The 20,160-nt window shown below is 36.7% G+C and overlaps 1 protein-coding gene across 40 annotated transcripts in view; it reads left to right on the top strand.

The window, feature by feature from the left end:
• The window catches only part of NRXN3 (neurexin 3), a 1,571,803-nt gene extending 1,567,665 nt beyond the window's left edge, over positions 1-4,138 (top strand). For 16 of the 40 annotated variants that reach the window (XM_045451709.1, XM_045451710.1, XM_045451719.1 and 13 more), the window contains one exon: positions 709-4,138. In XM_045451709.1, the coding sequence (XP_045307665.1) occupies positions 709-1,634 (926 nt within the window). In that variant the 3' untranslated portion in view covers positions 1,635-4,138. The remainder of the gene's footprint in view (positions 1-708) is intronic. The other 24 variants (XM_045451730.1, XM_045451731.1, XM_045451734.1 and 21 more) reach the window with 3 other exon arrangements.
• Positions 4,139-20,160: the final 16,022 nt, after the last annotated feature.

Raw genomic sequence — 20,160 nt, forward strand, 5'->3', positions numbered from 1 at the left:
GTGAGTTGTCATTTAATAGGGCAATTTCTGGAAAACACAGAATGAGTTTGTTAGATGAACATTTTAACCTCTTATGAGTTCCCTTTACTTAGCATATAGTAAATGTACACTGAATTTGATAAATGTTAAATAAAAGGTAGTAGCTTAAAATACCAAAGACAAGGTCTTTTACATTCCTTGATCTTGGTCTCTGGGACCTGGAGAATATGTCATACTCATCCTCATGGGAGCAAATACATAGAAACCCAAAAAGAGAACAAAGAAATGCTAGGGTTCATAAATTAGTCACATGCATGTGCATGTACGCACGTATACACACGCGCGCGCGCGTGCACACACACACACACACACACACACACACACACACACACACAGTTTTGCTAGCCTGTCAGTTTTTGCAATAGAATGATTGAATGCCATTATCCTGTAAGCAGATCCTGGAATCAGCGTATTTGAATTCTATCTAAATAATTACTTGAGAGTATCTTAAAAACCTAAGAATTTCAGACTTCGGTGGCAAGAGGCATATAATGGGCTCTAAATCAGCTTAGAATGGTTAGTCTACAATAAGAAAGGATCCATGTGTGGACATAGGTCATTCTATGATAATCTGTGATACCTAATCAATCAAAAACAATCACTGAGAATGACTATGGATCGTATCTACAAATATACTAATTCTGTTTTTCTTTTTCTTTTCAATCCCAGGAGGTGAATTAGTTATCCCTCTTCTTGTAGAAGACCCTTTAGCTACCCCTCCTATTGCTACTCGTGCACCTTCCATTACACTCCCCCCTACCTTTCGCCCCCTCCTCACCATTATTGAGACCACCAAAGATTCCCTGTCCATGACCTCTGAGGCGGGGTTACCTTGCTTGTCGGACCAAGGCAGCGATGGTTGTGATGATGATGGCTTGGTGATATCTGGGTATGGCTCAGGGGAAACCTTTGACTCTAACCTGCCCCCTACTGATGATGAAGATTTTTACACCACCTTCTCCTTGGTAACAGATAAGAGTCTTTCCACTTCAATCTTCGAAGGTGGCTACAAAGCACATGCGCCCAAGTGGGAATCCAAGGACTTTAGACCTAACAAAGTCTCCGAAACTAGTAGGACTACTACCACATCTTTGTCCCCTGAGCTGATCCGCTTCACAGCTTCCTCCTCGTCTGGGATGGTGCCCAAATTGCCAGCTGGCAAAATGAATAACCGTGATCTCAAACCCCAGCCTGATATAGTCTTGCTTCCGTTGCCCACTGCCTATGAGCTAGACAGCACCAAACTGAAGAGCCCACTAATTACTTCCCCCATGTTCCGTAATGTGCCCACAGCAAACCCCACGGAGCCGGGAGTCAGACGGGTTCCGGGGGCCTCAGAGGTGATCCGGGAGTCGAGCAGTACAACAGGGATGGTCGTCGGCATTGTGGCTGCTGCCGCCCTCTGCATCTTGATCCTCCTGTACGCCATGTACAAGTACAGGAACAGGGACGAGGGGTCCTATCAAGTGGATGAGACGCGGAACTACATCAGCAACTCGGCCCAGAGCAACGGCACGCTCATCAAGGAGAAGCAGCAGAGCTCGAAGAGCGGCCACAAGAAACAGAAAAACAAGGACAAGGAGTATTATGTGTAAAAACGACACCGCCAATCATTACGTGAATTTATGACACAGAATTATTTCTATAGAAATCTATAAATACTTGGAAAACGAGGTTTCACAGATGTCAGAACTGTTACAACTATGAGATGGGGTGTACCATGACCATGGTGGGGAAAACCATTTTTAAAAGGATACACACAAAGATGTACCTAAAACGTTCAGCCATGGCTGCTTTGATTCAGTCATGGCTCGGAGACAGAACATTCTTTCTGCCCTGCTGTATCATAAAGCACACACTTTGCGCTCTGGAGCAACCAGATGGCTCCCCCACTTTCGCGGACTTGGAAGCTTCCTTCTCTTGAGGACTTTTCACCCAAGGTAGAAGACTTCATGGCTTACTTGTTCCATAACTCCAAGTGAGTCTGTAATGATGTTTGTGAAGCTTGACTGTAACAATCTGTAACAATGTTTTCTTTTTTCTTTTTTTTTTTTTTGGTTTAATTATGTAAAAAACAAAAACAAAAAAAAAATGGAAAAAAATGAAAAACAAAAGCAAACAAACAAAAAAACCCACCCTTATCTGGTTTTGGCCAGTGTACGTGTAACTTTTCAAGATCTGAGGGGAAAAAAATGGCTTTTGGGTTTTTGTTTATTTTTTGAGAATGACTGGACATAAGAAGAAAAAACAAAAAACTCAGAAAACAAAAATAAGAGAGACTATTGCCATATGAACTCAAAAGCTACCATGGTGTTCACTCTACATATCAGGTTGTGGTATTTCTAGAATCTGTTGTTTGTTTCCTATACGATGCTTTGCTGAAACACATAGCAAAATCACATGATGGATGATAGTATTGGTTTGAAAAGCTGGTCCCTCAGGATCTAATTGCAGAATTTGCCACCCAAACCCTGAATAGATGGGGTTAGGGCTGGTTTTATTAGAGCTATTGGCTTTACCTAACAATATTGTTCCTGTTCATTAGCCCAGCCAAATTGTGGTAAAGGAGAAAGCCCCACAAACTAACACAGAGCCTTTCCTAGGGAAGGTGAAGAGGGGGTGGGCTGGATCTGCGACTGATTGAAATGCATGCAAATATAAAAAGATGAGACAATACTAATCGTCTGTTAAAGAATCAAAACAGACAATAGGGGAGTTCAATGTGTGATGGAACAACAAAAGGTCACACAAGCCAAACATGGCATGACAGAGTGCAAAATACATAGTTCTTCCCCCACCCCCAACATGATGTTTTTCATAGTGGTTTAATTTTGTAGCCTGACACTTACAGATAACTCTGTCCTTCCATTTGCTCACATCTCCCTTCACCCATCTTTTCTAAAAACAAATAAATAAATAATAAATGAATAAAGCTGCTGTGACACACAAAAAAAGGAATTTAATAGTATAATATATATATAAATAAATATATATACAGATATATTTATCATGGTATGTTTGATGGGATGACTGAAACAGGAAAACTGTTAAAGTCTTGAAGTGGAATGAGAATGTTGTTTTAAAAGAAAATAACAAAACAACAAAAAGTAAACCTTAAAATGTGAAGAAAGTGTGAGTTTTAGTTTTGTCACAGTTAACTGTGTCAAAGAGAATAAACAATCTTCTCAGATTTTGTTTACATATTTTACTACATTTTTGCTGGTATAATTCCTTAGCCACCTATGTACATACTGCTTTAAGAACTGTTCTTTCCTTTCTATTTGTTTATTTCGTTTGGTTTATATTCCAGTTGTATGTCTTTCTTTTTGAAAAGAGGAAACAATGTACAGAAAAACAATAAACTGGTTGTGTGGCCATAGCTATCCAAAAAGCAAGAGACAAAGCAAGACAAATATTCACACAAAAATGAAGTATGTCTTCTGGAGGGTAGGATATATACAATTTCTTTTGTACAGATGAAAATCAATCAGCTGTTTAGATTTAGAAATCTACTCTTGCTGGTCTTTGTAAGTTGCATGAATATTTGACTTTGAAAAATACCTTAAAGACACGGGGCAAAAAGCGCAATCTAAACAATGGTAGCCTTTACTAATGTGTATGGAAAGAGGTGTTCCTCATTATCTGATATTTCAATGTGTTAAGAGTTTTGGATTTTTTTGTTGTCATTAAAAATGACAGGATTATAAAGAGATATCAAAGCACGATTTTAGATAACTTAAATGGCCCAACCTATATGAAGTTGATTATATCTCGATGTCTGTAAAAGATTGCTGTTTTTGGAGTCTTGAGGTCTTGTGAACTGATTTCCTGCTTTCTTTCTTTACATTTTTTTTTATTTGAGTAAAAATACATTTGTTATATTCCTTTTAGTGTAAGTTTCTATTTGGACAATTTTATGGGAACATGTGCATTCTGTATGTGAGCTTCTATCATATTCCTGTTGTTTTATGAGCAGACTCTTAAGGAATTTATTTTATGATGTTGTGAAGTTACTGCTTTTTCTTTTTCCTTTCTCTTTTAGTTCATATTTGCATTTTCGTTCAAGGATATGCTTAGCAATAAAATGTTCTTCCCAAAACCTTGTATGATGATGGCATTTTTATTTTCTAAACATTTTGTAAAAGATCTTGCACTGGGGCTAAATGTGTCAGATCTTATAAAAGCCGGGTAAGCTAGGACCATGTGAAATAAAATATTCTAACTAGTTACTAATTACTTATATAAGTTTATCAAAACTGGCATATTTATGGGCTAAACAACTATGTCTGTCAACTGAGACATTATTATTCAGATTGCTATGATACGGTAAGCAGGAGGGAAAACCCTTCTGAACAGGTAAGAAGATAGATAGAAGCATTGTATTCCGGGAAAGATGATTAGATACTATATATATTTTTTAAAATGTTTGGTAGCTTTAAAGTATTTTCTGCAAATCAACAAACTGAATAGTTTTCCAGAACCTTGTTTATATAATGCCTTAAGCCCTGGAAAGCTTTAGATGCCTTCTCTCCAAGTCTCCTGGCATATTGAAATGTTTTTTACAAAAACTAAATCCAAAAGCAAAATATAAATGAGTGCTTAAATTTTAACAGCTTCGTTTTAGATTTTCAGATTATAAAATTCTGCAAACATTCATCATAGCTGGAACTTTTCTCATATCTCAGGTGTCCTTGATTTGCTGGCTCCCTAAGCACACGCTTACTTTGCCAATTGGACAATCCATCATGATACTTCACATATTTCACCATGATCCTGAAATGTGGGTTAACTCAACTGGTATGCTCTATCCATATATCGGTTACCAGTTTTCAAAGAGAAAAGCAAATTTAGTTAACCTTGTTCCTTCACATTACATTGAATGGTTATGCTATTGATTCTCACAGGAATGGGAAAAAATGAGGTCAATGATGTCAAACTATGGAAAGTTCCTTTCTTCCTTTCTCTTTCAGATAATTTATATAAGTTAAATCAATCATTTATTTCCATAGTTTCCATAGTGTTCCAGGTACTGTGTCAAATGTTTCAGATCTGTGTAATATGTTTAATCCCCAAGTGGTAGACAGTATTTTCCTCATTTTAAGATGAAAAGAACAAGACACAAAGAACTTAATGACAACTTGGCAAATACACTTCTAGTCATGTTAAAAGTTAGGCCTTGTTGACATGGAGGTTAGGGGGAATGCCATGGAACAGGTACAGGCATTGAGACCAGAGAGGGTTGAATTGGAACCCCAGCTAGACTACTCACTATATATGGGAAAATTTCACAGTGTCTCTGAAATTTGGCTTCTTCACCTGAAAAATGTGACATCTCAATGACCTTGCCTTGCAATGTACTTTGTGGAAAAATGAAATAATAAGGTGTTTTAATTGTGACTGATACAGAATAGGGGCTCAACAAAGTTACACTCCTTCGAGTCCTGTGCTATTCTGATAATGGTAGCTGTCTTTCAGAATTAGAAATCCTGCCCTAAATTCTACACTAATAACAAGATTTATTTAGTTGTCGTCAAACAATGTTGCCACATCATGACTAGGGTTTGCTACTTACAATACACAAACCTAGTCTTTTTCTAGTCATATGCTCTTATTGCAAGCATGATTGCAATGAGTAAATATGTGACATTGATATATGGTAGCATTCATTTTTTCTGACAGCACATTTTAAGCAAGTGGTCAGAAGTTGGGTTGTGTATGTAAAGGGAGTCTAGATTTGAGAAAATTTGCCAGAGAAATTTCCAAATAATGGTTAATATGATATATTTATCAAGATCTAAGTGACATTGGTTAAAATTCACCGACAGAAGTACTTTTTCACTGTCTTTCCATGAGAAAGTGTTGAGATTAACACCATCTCTTTTAAATGTGCTTAACTTTGGCAGTAGGCTTTGGAATCAGAAAAGCTTAGTTCAGATCTTGGCTCTGAATCTTGGGTCTGTCCTTCACTAGCTGTGAAACTTTGAGTAAGGTGTGCAGTGACTCTAACTTCATCTGTGAAATTGGAATGATACTGTCCTCCTCTTAGTGCTGTTCTATACTTAAATGAGCTGATGTGAATGTAAGTGCCTGGTTATAAGCACAGTGCCAGGCCCATAGCCCTCAAACAATGATGGCTAATATTGCTGTTTTAATCATCTGGTATTATCCTAGGAAAAAATAAGGCAAAATTCCTTCTAAAAGTTTAGAAAGGATACATATTAGAGAGCCTCAGAGCAATCATACTCTTTCACTTAAAATCATAATTGTTTTCATTCCCCTAGAACTGAAATCACATTGATTCTTTGAGCTCTTCTTGAGTATTCCAACAGAAATGTTCATACCCCTACAAAACCCATTACTTCAGCTCCTTCCAGATAGGGAGCATAAGAAAGATTCAAATGGTAACCTGTTCTGTACCTCAAAGGACACTCTTCTATCCCTCCCAAATACAGAGTTGTCAATGCCTTAGACACCCTTTCAAAACTCTATATTGGCTTTCCCACCATAAACTTTCTAAATATCACTATTTAATATATAATGCAAGAAGTACTCTAAGCATTTATTCTTTTGATAATTGAACCAACACTTAACACTTCTGTGCCACCCAATCTACTATTGGCTGTTGCTACTTGTTTCAATGAAGACAGATAATGGATACAAGGCTTTTTGTATGGTGTAGACCCAGATAGGCCAAAGTTCTCTTTACTCTATTCAAGTTGAAGTTTGATCTTTCTTCAAAATATCCAAGCCCTGTACTTGTCTCAGTTCAGTTAACATCTTGATGATTCAGTTTGAAATCAGTTTGGTTATTAATGTATTTATTGGACATTGACTAAATGATGACTCTAAAGTTGAGAGCTTAGGGAGTTTACAACATACTAAAGGAACACAAATAATGATATCACGGTGAATACAAATTGGCTGTCAAAAAGTACAGAATACATTCTTTGGAGGTTCAGAAGAAATTACTTAAGGGAAGGTTTCACAGAGGAGGTGACATGTTAGGTAAAACTTGAAAAATTGATAAGCAGAGATCAGGGCTGCATGTCGTTCCAAGCAAAGCATTAAAATGGAAGCAAGCAGGATCAAAGCCATAATTTGGATGGATCACAGACTATGTATTAAGTGCATTATGGATGGTGTGGCTCAGAAGGTTTTTTGGAATTTTGTCAGTGCAAGGAAAGAATGGGAGAGTGTCTTGAGAAGTGCTCAAGGTCAAGGGCTACTTTGTTGTTGAGGGCAGAAGACACAAACATGTTTGAAGAGAAAGGTAATAACTGATAACATTCTCAGAGAATGTAAAGGATGATTGGAGAGATCAAGTTTCCATATAGAGATGTTAATCTGAACAAAGCAAAGGAAGATCATTCTTCTGATGTAACAACAAAGGAGAGAGTGGGATTTAAAAAAAACAACAACAAAAAACAGCTGATAATATTGTAGTGGAGGTGACAGAAGTTGAGACAGCTATAGTGAGAGTGCCTCAATGTTCAAGATAAGGGCAAAGTCACATAACTAACAGTGAGACTATGAGCACATGGCTGAAGTCTGTTGATAACCCTATTAGGAAGACAGCTAATAAAAGTATCAGTAAGAGGTCAATTGTCATTATCTAGCATTAAAACTAATACTTTATATTTTTGCTACATTTTTTAAAAATTTCTTCACTTGAAATCTGATCTTGTGGTTCTAAATTTAGAGTTCTTTCAATCATATAATGCTTTCTCTAGAGAAGCAAACCACTTTATCCTTTTTTTTTTTTCCAGAAGCATTTGGAGTGGAAATTCAGGAAGAGGATGATAGGATGCTGCTTGTAGCCTACTCAGGCTGCCACAACAAAATACTATAAGCTTATGCAACAGAAATTTATCTCTCACAGTTCTGGAGGCTGAGAGTCCCAGATCAAGATCTGGTAGGGTTTGTTTTTTTATGAGGGTTTTTTTTTTTTCTTGCCTTGTATAGAGCAGCCTTCTACCTCTGTCCTTTTGTCTATGCATGTTCTAAGAGGTGGTGAGTGTGAAAGAGAGATCTTCCTCTTTTTATAAGACACAGTTCAATTGGATCAGGGTCCTGCCCTTATGACCTCTTTTAACTTTACTTTCTAAAGATACTTTCTCCAAATACAGTCACATGGTGGATAGAGCTTGAACATATGAATTTGGGGTAGGGAGAAGACACATTTGGTCCATCGCAGATGTATATGGTATTGGGAATTGATAAGGTGAAAACTTCAAGAGCTCAAAGAAATAAAGGAATTCAGAATCAATTCTAGCCTTGTTGAAGTGGCTGCATGGGGGAGGTAAAACTACATATAAATCTGTGAGAGAATAAACCACAGAGCAGGATAGAATCATAGGAATAGGTGCCAGGATTTGGAAGCAATGTTAGAGTTATATGAGAGAGAGACCATAGGAGACAGGAATAGCTAAAGGGAACCCAGGGTTAGATTTGGAGGTATATTAAGTGAATAGTGTGAGCTTCAGGAGGCTGTGAACTTTTGCAGTAGTTAGGTACATGAGTTCTGGAGTCAGAATGCCATAGCTTGTATTCTAGTGCTATAACTTGAGATAAACTATTTGGTCCTTCCAAGACTCAGCTTTCATTCCTAGAGAAGGAAATTGTATTGTCCACCCTTGTTGCAGTCTGGAATTGTCTCCTGTCCAGCAAGAGAGCAGGCGCAGAATTGGATATGAGAATGCTAATGCCTGGGAGGAGACAAGAGTGCCAAACAGGGGTTTTGTTCCCATTATTTATTGAGCTCACAAGATATTATCCACGTGGTGAATGTGAGGAAAACAATATCTTACACACGTGAACATGGAGAAAACAATCAGATAGTAATCATTAACTTGTATGTGTAAGAAGCAAAGGGTCTGGGAGGCAAGTGGAGTTTGTGATCAAAGTGCAATAGTATATTGGCATCAGTTGGAAAGTAATTTCCTGCAGGTGATAAAACAAGTTACTCGTGATACCAATACAATATCTCGCTAGCTAACCTCAGGCACTTTTGCCCCATGGTGGCGGCTTTCCGCCCTAAGCTTTTTTTCTAACTCATTTATGTAAGTAGAACCTATTTCCCCACAGCCTAACTTGTAGGTATGTCAGGAAATATTGAAGAAAATAATTTATTTAAAATGCTTAGCTTGTCCCTGGCACATAATAAACCTTACTAAATGTTGGTCATTATTAAAATGTGGCCTTGTTATTTGACTCAGGCAGGATCAAAATTAGCTACTACTCACGTGGCTATCCAGCACCAAAAAGGGCATAAAAACATAGAAATTAGGCTATCACCCAGAGTATTTCCCTAAGTCTTTCATTTTCCAAGAAAATACAAAATTCATTTGCCTACTCATTGGCAGTTTTCCCTTCACTGCATGACAGTCCTCTGTTTCCAGGCTCCAGCTTGGATCATGCCCATACCTGCTCACATCTAAGATTTCCACTCCTCCCTCCATTTCCAGCTCTCAGCTTTCCTTCAGCAGCTAGTCAATCAGACAATGAGAAGCCAAGAGGCCTTCAGTAAATCTTGTACCCCATTATTGATATGCATTATTTTTTTTAATTTGGCTTTTTATTATAAACATTTTAAAGATTCTCAAAAGTACAGAGAATAGTATAACAACCCCCACAGCTCTCATCTGACTTTAAGCAGTATTAATACTTTGCTTGTCTCGTTTTATCTATGCCCATCTTCCCATGAAAGAATATCTTTTAATACCACACAGTGTTAAAAACAAAGAAAAAAGAACACTGAAAGAGTAGTTACTATTGGGTCCCTTGACCTGAGTCTTTTTCTTAATCAATGTGTTTCAGAGTAACTCTACCTAACATTCTTTCTGACAATTAATGGCATAATTCCAGTTCTTTATTCAATGACAACATAAAAGAGCAGATTAACTGCTAAGTACACTCTTCGTTGTTTAATGAGATTGCCTGAAAACCAAAAGGATTTTTCAGCTTGTACGTTATTTCAATTCAACTGTGCTCAATCACTTTTTGAAATGAATAAAAGTGTCTATAGATTATATACAGCTGCTCTATATTTTGTAAAACATGACATCTTGCAATAGAATCTATACTCTGCTTCAAGGGAGTGGGTGAGGGAGAATACTACTTTTGGCATCTGTGGAAGCCAAGAAATATTCACTTTTACCTCTAGAAATGTGATCGCAAATCTACTAGCATATTTCCCTGGGGCTGTATTCATGTATTTGCAATAAGTATAACTACACTGAATTTGCATGAGTCTACATAGAAGAGAGAGCTCATTAAGCACATTTCAAAGTTATGATTCTATTACTACTCCATTGTCTATTGATAATGGTGATTTTCTCTTCTTTGCCCTCACTCACCTGCAATTTTTGACCTACAAATTTAATAATAAAAGTATCATGAAAGATAGAAGGAGAGAGAGTTATAGACTATTTGATAGTATACTCGTCTTTATCACAAAATCATACTAAGTGTTAGGGAAAATGGCTAGAACCACCACAAAACCTTGCTTCTTGGTTTCATGGGACAGAATGAGAAGTAAAATAGTAGGTTTCATTAAGTAAACAATTTTCCCATTCCTACTGTGCTTAGCAATTTGCCTCATTTTATTTATTTATTTATTTATTTAGTTAGTTAGTTAGTTAGTTAGTTGGTTGTTAGTTATTTTGAGGAACCTAGCAGAGCACACATAAATATTCTTAAAACAGCAACATGAAGGTTGTCTAAGTTTGCATGAAAGGAAAATTAGGCAGGTGAGAAGTGGGGTGGAAGGTAACTTAAATTAAGGGTGCTATTAGAACTAAAAAGCTACATTTCTTTAGTATTATAGTGTTGTTTCCAATGTCCATACATCACCCAGGAATATGTGCTTATGTGCATGCATGCATATGAGAGACCAGATTTGTTCTGATGTCAAATTTGAAATGGGAAAACTAGGATATTCTTCATAATCCAAACAAAAAGGACAAGGGGCAAGGGGAAGAGAGCAGAAGCAGAAGAATTGCACTTAAGCTTCTGTTTGTAATTGCTCAGAAATTAGGTATAGAATTAGAGCATCTAAAATAATGATGTCTCTCTCTCTTCTCTCCCTCTCTCCTCCCCCATCCCTCACCTCCCTCTTCTTCTCCCTCTTCATTCCAAAAATAGTGTCTGATGTTAACAAATAAGCTGAGAGTTTACATACCCCCACCCCCCACACATCCTGCACTTCTTTTATAAAAAAAAAAAAAAGAAAAAAATTTGAAAAGAAAAAAAATTAGGTGTTTATACTTTTAGAGCAATAAATTGTAATATGCTTTAGCTATTATACTAGTATTTTGTGCTGGTCTTTATGCACCTTGTCTTTTTTTTCTTTAAAATTAAATTGAAATTGAAAACCTTGTTAAACACTGATATTATAAACATCACTTCTATGGGGCGCCTGGGTGGCTCAGTCGGTTAAGCGGCCGACTTCGGCTCAGGTCATGATCTCGCGGGTCCGTGAGTTCGAGTCCCGCGTTGGGCTCTGTGCTGACAGCTCAGAGCCTGGAGCCTGTTTCAGATTCTGTGTTGCCCTCTTTCTGACCCTCCCCTGTTCATGCTCTGTCTCTCTCTGTCTCAAAAATAAATAAAACGTTAAAAAAATAAACATCACTTCTCTAAAATATGTTGTAAAAACATAAGTCACATGTTTGTGTAGTTGGACAGAACTTTTTTGACTTCCTCACTTGGCAGGTGACAAGCTGCAATTTGATAACATACATGCACTAGAGCAATATGTGTTTTGTTTTGATGAATTCTAATTTTTCCAACTTTATTGAGACACAATTAACAGATAGCATTGTATAAGTTTAAGGTGTGCAAGGTACTGATTTTAATGCATATATATATATATATATATATATATATACAAAATGATTACTAGAATAAGGTTAGTTAACAGATCTATCACCCCATATATTCACTTTAATTTTTTTGTGTGGTGAGAACACTTAATATTTTCTTTCTTAGCAACTTTCAAGTTATGATACAGTATTATTAACTATAGTTGACATGCTGTACATTAGATCCCCAGAACACATCACATAAGTGTAAGTTTTTATTGTTAGACCAATATCTTCCCATCTCTGTCATCACCCCACCACTGGCAACCATCTATCTACTGTCTGTTTGAGTTGGAGTTTTTAGATTCCACATATGTGTGATCATACAATATTTGTCTTTTCTTGTCTGATTTATTTCACTTTATGTAATGCTCTCAAAGTTACTGAAATGTCTGATTGAGGTGATATCAGAAGACAGGTCCATGATTAAAGCATCTAGAATGATGAAGTCCTGAGGATTTATAAGATGGTGGCAGAGTAGGAGGACCCTAGGCTCCTCTCATCCCACTAGCACAGCTAGATAACTGTCAAATTATCCTAATACCCCCAAAATTGACCTGAAGACGTAAAACAAACTCCACAACTAAAGGGAGAGAAGAGGCCACATCAAAGAAGTCTGTATTCTAAATATAATCTACTAGTAGTTTTTATCCATTGTTAGCTCACAATAAAACCAGCTCTCCATCTTTCCTGCTTGCTAGAAAAAATGGATTAGAAAGTGATTCTCCTGTTAATTTTACCAGAAGCTAAACTGTGAACTGTGCAGTACGCTACACGGATTTCTGGACTTTTGATTGTGTCTATGTAACTGTACTAGGGATGATATTTTGCAAATATTAAATCAATGCATTTCATCATGTTCCTTTAAAAAAAAACGCACACGATAATAAAGTCCTAGTCCCTTTCCCTTGCCCCTCTTTCCTGATGTTTTGATTTTCTGATGATTACTGATATTGAGCATTTTGTCATGTACTTGTTGGCTACTTGTCTGTATTTGAAAAAATGTCTATTCAAGTCCTTTGACTATTTTTCACGTTAAATTCTTTACATTAACCATTTTTACATTCTGATTATTTATTTTCTTGCTATTAACTTAAAGGAGTTCCTTATTGATTTTTAGACATTAACCCCTTAATAGATATATAGTTTACAATTATTTTCTCCCAATCTGTAGGTTGACTTTTCATTTTTTTTAAATTGTTTCTTTTGTTGCTGTGCAGAGAGGTTTTTAGTTGGATGTAGTTCCACTTGTTGATTGTTGCTTTTGTTGTTTGTGCTTTTTGGTGTCATATTTAGAAAAGCATTGTCAAAACAACGGTCAAGGAGTCTTCCTCCTATGTTTTATTCTAGGAGGTTTATGGCTTCAGGTTTTACATTTAAATCTTTATTTCAAGTTAATTTTTGTAAGTGCTATAAGATAGGGGTCCAATTTCACTCTTCTGCATATGAATATCCATTATCCAAGCACCATTTACTGAAGAGACTATCTTTCCCCGTCAATTTTTTTTTGGTTCTTTTGTCAAATACTAACTGAACCTATCTGTGTGGGAGTATTTAAAGGGTCTCTATTTTATTCTGTTGGCCTGTGTGTCTGTTTTTCTGTCAGTACCATGTTGTTTTGATTACTATAACTTGGTAAATTAGTTTTAAATGAGGAAGTATAAAACTTTCACTTTGTTCTTTTTCAAGATCACTTGAAAGTCTTTTGTGATTCCATATGAAGTTTAAGATTGTTTTTGACGTTTCTGTGAAAAATGACTTTTAATTTTGATAGGGATTTAATTGAATCTATAAATGGCTTTAGCATATGGACATTTTAACAATATTAAGTTCTTCTGACACATGAACAAGGAATATCTTTCCATTTATCTGTATCTTCAATTTCTTTCATCAATATCTTATGGTTTTTGGTGTAAGAATCTTTCATCTCCTTGGTTACATTTATTCCTAAGTATTTTATTCTTTTCAAGGCTATTATAAATGGGATTGTTTTCTTTATTTCTTTTATGAATAGTTTATTTCTAATATATAGAAGTGGAACTGATTTTTGTATGTTGATTTTGTATCCTGAAGCATTATTCATTTATTATTTCTAACAATTTTTTGATGGAATCTTTAGAGTTTTCTATATGTAAGATCATGCCATCTGCAAACAGAGATAGTTTTACTGCAAATATCATATGACTTAACTCACATGAAGAATTAAAGATACTAAACAGATGAACATAAAGGAAGGGAAGCAAAAATAATATAAAAACAGAGGGGAAAAAACATGAGACTCTTAAATATACAGAACAAACCAGAGGGTTGCTGGAGGGGTTGTGGGAGAGGGGATGGGCTAAATGGGTAAGGGGGATTAAGGAATCTACTCCTGAAATCATTTTTGCACTATATACTAATGACTTGGATGTAAATTAAACAATTAATTAATTAATTAATTAATTAATTTAAAAAATCAGTAGTTTCTTAGCATGGCTAGTACTGTGGCTAGTACATACTAAGTACTCAATAAAATTTGTAGCATGCACAAATAAATGAATGAACATGCCATGTTCTCTTTCATCTCTGTACCTTTGACAGTGTGGTTTCCTCTGCCTAGAATGCTCCACCCATACTTGGACACCTCATTTGATTCTTCTTGGTGCCATCATCTCTCTTTGGCCTCTTCTGAAGACCTCAGGCAACCTAGATGCTCCTTTCGTTAAAGATCCTTATATATCTCATTCATACTTCATTTTTAGAAGTTAGGTACAAACACGAGTACCACAACATGTCTTCATATACAATAGTTAATTGCTTGAGGTCCAGAACCATGCCTCTTTCAGTTCTCTCCCTAGCACCCAGCATAGGGGCTAGTTCACAGTATTTGGTCAGTGAATATGAATTGGTAAATGAGAAAAAAAATGATTGAAATAAGTTACCCCTAAAAAATGAGTTTGCATCCAAAGCTTACCAGGATTTAGCCCAAAATTTCCTCTCCTGTATATCTCCCATTTCTCCATATGTCAGTTAAGATGCAGCCAACTCGTTATTCTTGGATTTGTCTTTTACTTTCTTATCATTATGCCTTTTACCTACTCTTGCCTATAAACAAATGTCCCTTCTACTTCTACTACTGCTAACCACTCAGACTTCAGAACCTCTGAAATGCAAACTCCCTTCCCTACTTTTACCACTCTCTTTACAGTCCTAACTCACCAAACATGCCCTCATTCGTAGTGTATTTCCCATCTCCTTATCTGAAATTATTTAATTTTCCCTTGAAGCTCTGTCACATTTTTCTAATAAGGTCATTATAAACCTTCTGTTTTATTACAGTTTAAGTTCTTTTTTTTTTTTAATTTTTTTTAAACATTTATTCATTTTTAAGACAGAGAGAGACAGAGCATGAACGGGGGAGGGGCAGAGAGAGAGGGAGACACAGAATCGGAAGCAGGCTCCAGGCTCTGAGCCATCAGCCCAGAGCCTGACGCGGGGCTCGAACTCACGGACTGCGACATCGTGACCTGAGCCAAAGTTGGACGCTCAACTGACTGAGCCACCCAGGCGCCCCCAGTTTAAGTTCTTATCACATCTTCCACAGTAGATTCCAAGCACCCTGAAAGGAGGAAGTGTGCCTTGCAAAAGGCATTGCAAAGAGAAAGTACATAATATTTATTCACATTGAATTTGTTCATTAGCTTCTCGTTAAATTCAGGTAGACCATTTGGACAAGTAGCAATTCTCGTTCTCTTTCTTCCTCTCTCTCTCTCACGCAGGCATGTGCGTTGTGGGAATGCAGGTCAAAAAAGGAGGGAAAATAATTATTTTTGATAGATTTTGGAGAATATAATTTCTATTTTCCTCTCTGACAAAATTGTCACGTTCATACTGTAGCTGACCCAGCAGCAGTCACCAAAGCATGTCATCCTGGCATTTCAAATACCAGAGATAAAGAGAAGATTCTGAAAAACCAGGTCACACACAGAGGACAGAGAACCAAAATGGCACTGATTTACTCAACAGCAACATAGGAAGCTAGAAGGCCGTGGAGGAGAATTCTTAAGGAAAAGGATTTTCTACCTAGGTTTCCATGCCCTAATAAAACCATCTATAATTTGGATACAAACTTTTCCAGGTATGCAAAATCTCAAAGATTACACACCATGCATCCTTTTGCAGGAAGCTACTGGTGAATGTGCTTTACTTGACAAAGGAATAAAATAAGTAGGAAAAAGATACGGAACCCAGAAAAATGGAAAATCTACCACAGAAAGGAATGAGAAAAATAGCAAGTTGATAACAAAGGATGATAGCTGTGAAGGTGGCTGAAAAGGCAGTTAGCTCAGGTTGGAGCAAGAAAACAGAGAACACTGGAAGGAATAGCCCCAAGATTTACAAAAGAAAATTACTAGATTATTGGACAGAATTGGCAATTGGACAGAGCTGGAAAATCATCTTTAAAGGCTATTAAAGGAACTGAGAAGATTTAGCTATGTCCAAATGAACCTAAGTAAATGGAAAAGATTAAAGGTTATTATTAATTCTAGAAAAAGCTAAACATTATACAAAAAGAATTTATATGGACAACTAAAAGTAATCATACACTACTCAACAGAGAATATTTATGTAGTCATAATCATGAAAATGCCAAATCATATTTAATAAAGTGTATAACTACATTGAAAGAGTGAAGAAGAGTAAGAGTGTGTATAAGAGAGAAAAAAAATCCTAAAGTTGCACATTAGGAAGTCAGTGAATAATGTTTTAAATCCATGAATCAAAAGATACCTGCATACTGTATGTAGAAATGCAGACGCAAATACCAGATAAAGTAGCTCAGAGTAGAAGTGGCTGCCTTTGGCAACCAGGATGAGCGTGGAAGGAAGGATAAGTGGGAGCAGGGGCTGTTGTTATTGGTTATGTAGCAATTATTTGTCCTATTGAGCTATACGTATATATTGCTTTGATACAAACAAAATCAGTTATAAAAATAACCATGCTCTTGGACCCAGTAAACCTATGGAAAACGCACATCAAATTTGACATTATATATAAGGTGGCTCATCACAGTATTTTTCTGCTATCAAAGGGGAACAAATGAATTTTCATTTTGTAGAAACTTACAGTTACGTTAATGTAATAGTATTAAATATTTGGATTGTTACTAAAAGGTCTACGAAGGGGATTGCTTAATATTAGGGTTTTCTAGTGATATATAAACAATGTGGGCTTTAGAATTTATAATCCTTAGTTCATATCTTGTTAACTATATAGCCTCAGGCAGAGTGCTTAACTTCTCTGGATTTTCTCAAACATAAAATGTGGATAGAAATACCTATATCATAGGACTTCTTAAGGCTAATACTTCAATTGCTATAATAACAGGTGGCACTGTTATTATTGCTGTTAATACTGGTTCCTCTACCTTGGCCTATTTGGAACTTGACTAACATATTTCAAATTCTTGGGTATCGGGAAGGATCAAGTTCTGGCTCCACAACTATAAACGTGACCATGGGCAAGTCAAACTCTTTATACCTGACTTTTCTCAGTAACATGGTAAGAGAAATAGTGCTGATCTCAAAGGATTGTTATGAAGAGTGAGATAATGTGTATAAAGCGATTAGCAGAGAGCTTGACAAACTGTTAAGTGCTCAGTTCACAGTACTCTTTTATTTTATCATTTGCTTATAGTAAATTAGCTCCCTTTCTATTCTATCAATAGGGATCAAAATAATCAATCAGACTCAAAGAATTTTTAAGTACAAAGGCATCTGAGCTATCAGGCAATAAAGGCTTCTAATCATGTGTTTTCCCCCCTTTTAATTAGTTGTAATCTTTAAGCTTTAGGAAGTGGAATAAATCAGAAGGCAAGTATGTAGGAGAATGATTTTCCAATGTTTCTCATGAGAATCTAAAATTTTAGATTCTTCTGAGTAAAATCAGTCTTTACTATTTACAGAGTTATTTCTGAGTTGCAAAAATTGTGTGTGTGTGTGTGTGTGTGTGTGTGTGTGTGTGTTTCCTGTATCACCATGTTTTTCTCTGAAATTTCCCTATTGAATCTTGGCTGCCACACTCAGACAGAAAGCATGAGGACACTTTCTTCTCGCGACTCTAGTAGAAACTTTAGCAAATAGTAACTGCACCAAATCTGTCAAATAGGTGGAAAAAGTCATGCTTTTTAAATGAGCAGAGTTGAGCACTTTTTGGTCCTCGAATGTACAATTTTTCTTTCATCTCATTATAAGCTACAGTACTTCTCAAAACATGTTCGTGCACCAGCATCATGGCATCATTTTTGCATGTTAGAAATGCAACTTCTCAGACCTTTCTGCAGACCTCTTGAATCAGAAACTCTACATGCAGGGCCCAGCAATCTGTATTGTAAAGAGCCTTCCAGCTGATTCTTGTGCATGCTAAAGTTGGACAATGGCTGGGCTAGATCATTCTAAGCAGAAAAAAAAAAAAAATGCTAGTAATGTATTGGTACACTTCATGAGTATCTGGTGAACTATATTTAATTCCACAGAAGCTTACTGGGCATCTCTTACGTGTCAGACATCACAATAGTCACTACGTATTTAAGATGAATTTATCATGGTATATCAAATATTTACCTGGCCCTCTATAATTTCCATAAAATCATTCTACATAACCTAGTGGACTCACTAATTGGCTTTCTTATACATATGGATGCATGACCAAGCCCTCCAGGATTATTTCCTGGGATGTAGCTTTCTTATTTAAATGATCATATTTTCTGGGGCACCCGGGTGGCTCAGTCGGTTAAGTGTCCAACTTCGGCTCAGGTCATGATCTCGCGGTCTGTGGGTTCGAGCCCTGCATCAGGCTCTGTGCTGACAGCTCAGAGCCAGGAGCCCGTTTCAGATTCTGTGTCTCCCTTTCTCTCTGACCCTCCCCTGTTCATGCTTTGTGTCTCTCTGTCTCAAAAATAAATAAACGTTAAAAAAATTTTAAATGATCATATTTTCTGATGTGTCATGTCTATTTTCTTGAAAGCTGATATATTGTGTGCAAACTCATCTGCCTTGTTGAATGTTTTACATAGCAGTTGGCTATAAAATAATCTCCCGTTTTACCCAAGTAAACATATACCTTGTGGCAAATTATCTTTGGTCCAACATGGCTCTAAATTATAGATAATTATAGCTAGGGTGTTTGTGATCCTTCACAAGAAATAATTCCAAATATGTACATTTTGCTCCAGTTATCAGAAAAAGTCCCTGAATATATTTCACCACCCCCCCACCCCCACCCCAATCCCTCTGGGTTGCTAACCAAGGACTCAGTGTTCCCAAGTCCTTAATGAGCTACATATATGCCATTGCTGCTCCCTGGCTCCTGTGAAGTCAGAGAGCTTCTAAGGATTCAATTTTAATAAAGAATAAAAATCTAAGTAGATTCATCTTTAAGCTGGAAAATAAAATAATAGAATATGGGTTTTGGAGGAGGGAAGAAAGGATGTGGAGGAGAGAGAGGCAAAGAAATAAGCATAATCGGCATTTTAATGGGAATGAGTAAACAGTCTGCACTATAATAAATCTCCCAGGCATTTGATCCCAATAAACCATCTTAATCCTTAGGGCTATTCTGGCAGCAAGAGATAACTGCTCTGAAACCAAAATGTATTTAGCATAAAACTCACATTCCGATGTTTACTGTGTATCTGCTTTTAAAAAATAAATTGAAAATCCAAACTTTGAGGTGGTGTAAGGGGAAACAGCCTCTCAGGGCTCCTTCTGTGTGTGATCCAGTACCTGCCTGCCAAAGCCAACACTTGAATGCCCACTGGCCGGGGAACTGGAGGCCTTGTTAGCTGAGGCCCTTAAAATCCCTCTTTCATCTGAGCATTGTTTGACTGGCTTGGGCTGTGGACATTTTCCCTAGCTTGTATATATGCAGAGGGCTTTTTGGTGAGGGTATAGCTTTCTAGAATCTCTTTCTTTGAGCTTCACAAAGTTGACTTAAATAACCCAACAATCCCATCTCAACAGATATATGTGATGGAAGTATCAAAGTCACATGTCAATGTAGGGCTGGGCTGTAAAATCTTTAAACTGAAAAATAAAATAATTACTGCTTTCAGTGTTAACTATGATCAAGGAATGGTCTAACTTACTTTTCTTTTGCTTAGACTATTAACTTATCTATACCTGGTGTTCTTAATAACACATGCTTGCCAGCTATTGCTACATATAACATCAGTCTGCCTAGTTATAAAAACTATTGCCTGAAGTGGTGTCAGGAAGATAGGGAA

This window comes from Leopardus geoffroyi, chromosome B3 (genome assembly GCF_018350155.1).
Source record: "Leopardus geoffroyi isolate Oge1 chromosome B3, O.geoffroyi_Oge1_pat1.0, whole genome shotgun sequence".
NCBI classification, from domain to species: domain Eukaryota; kingdom Metazoa; phylum Chordata; class Mammalia; order Carnivora; family Felidae; genus Leopardus; species Leopardus geoffroyi.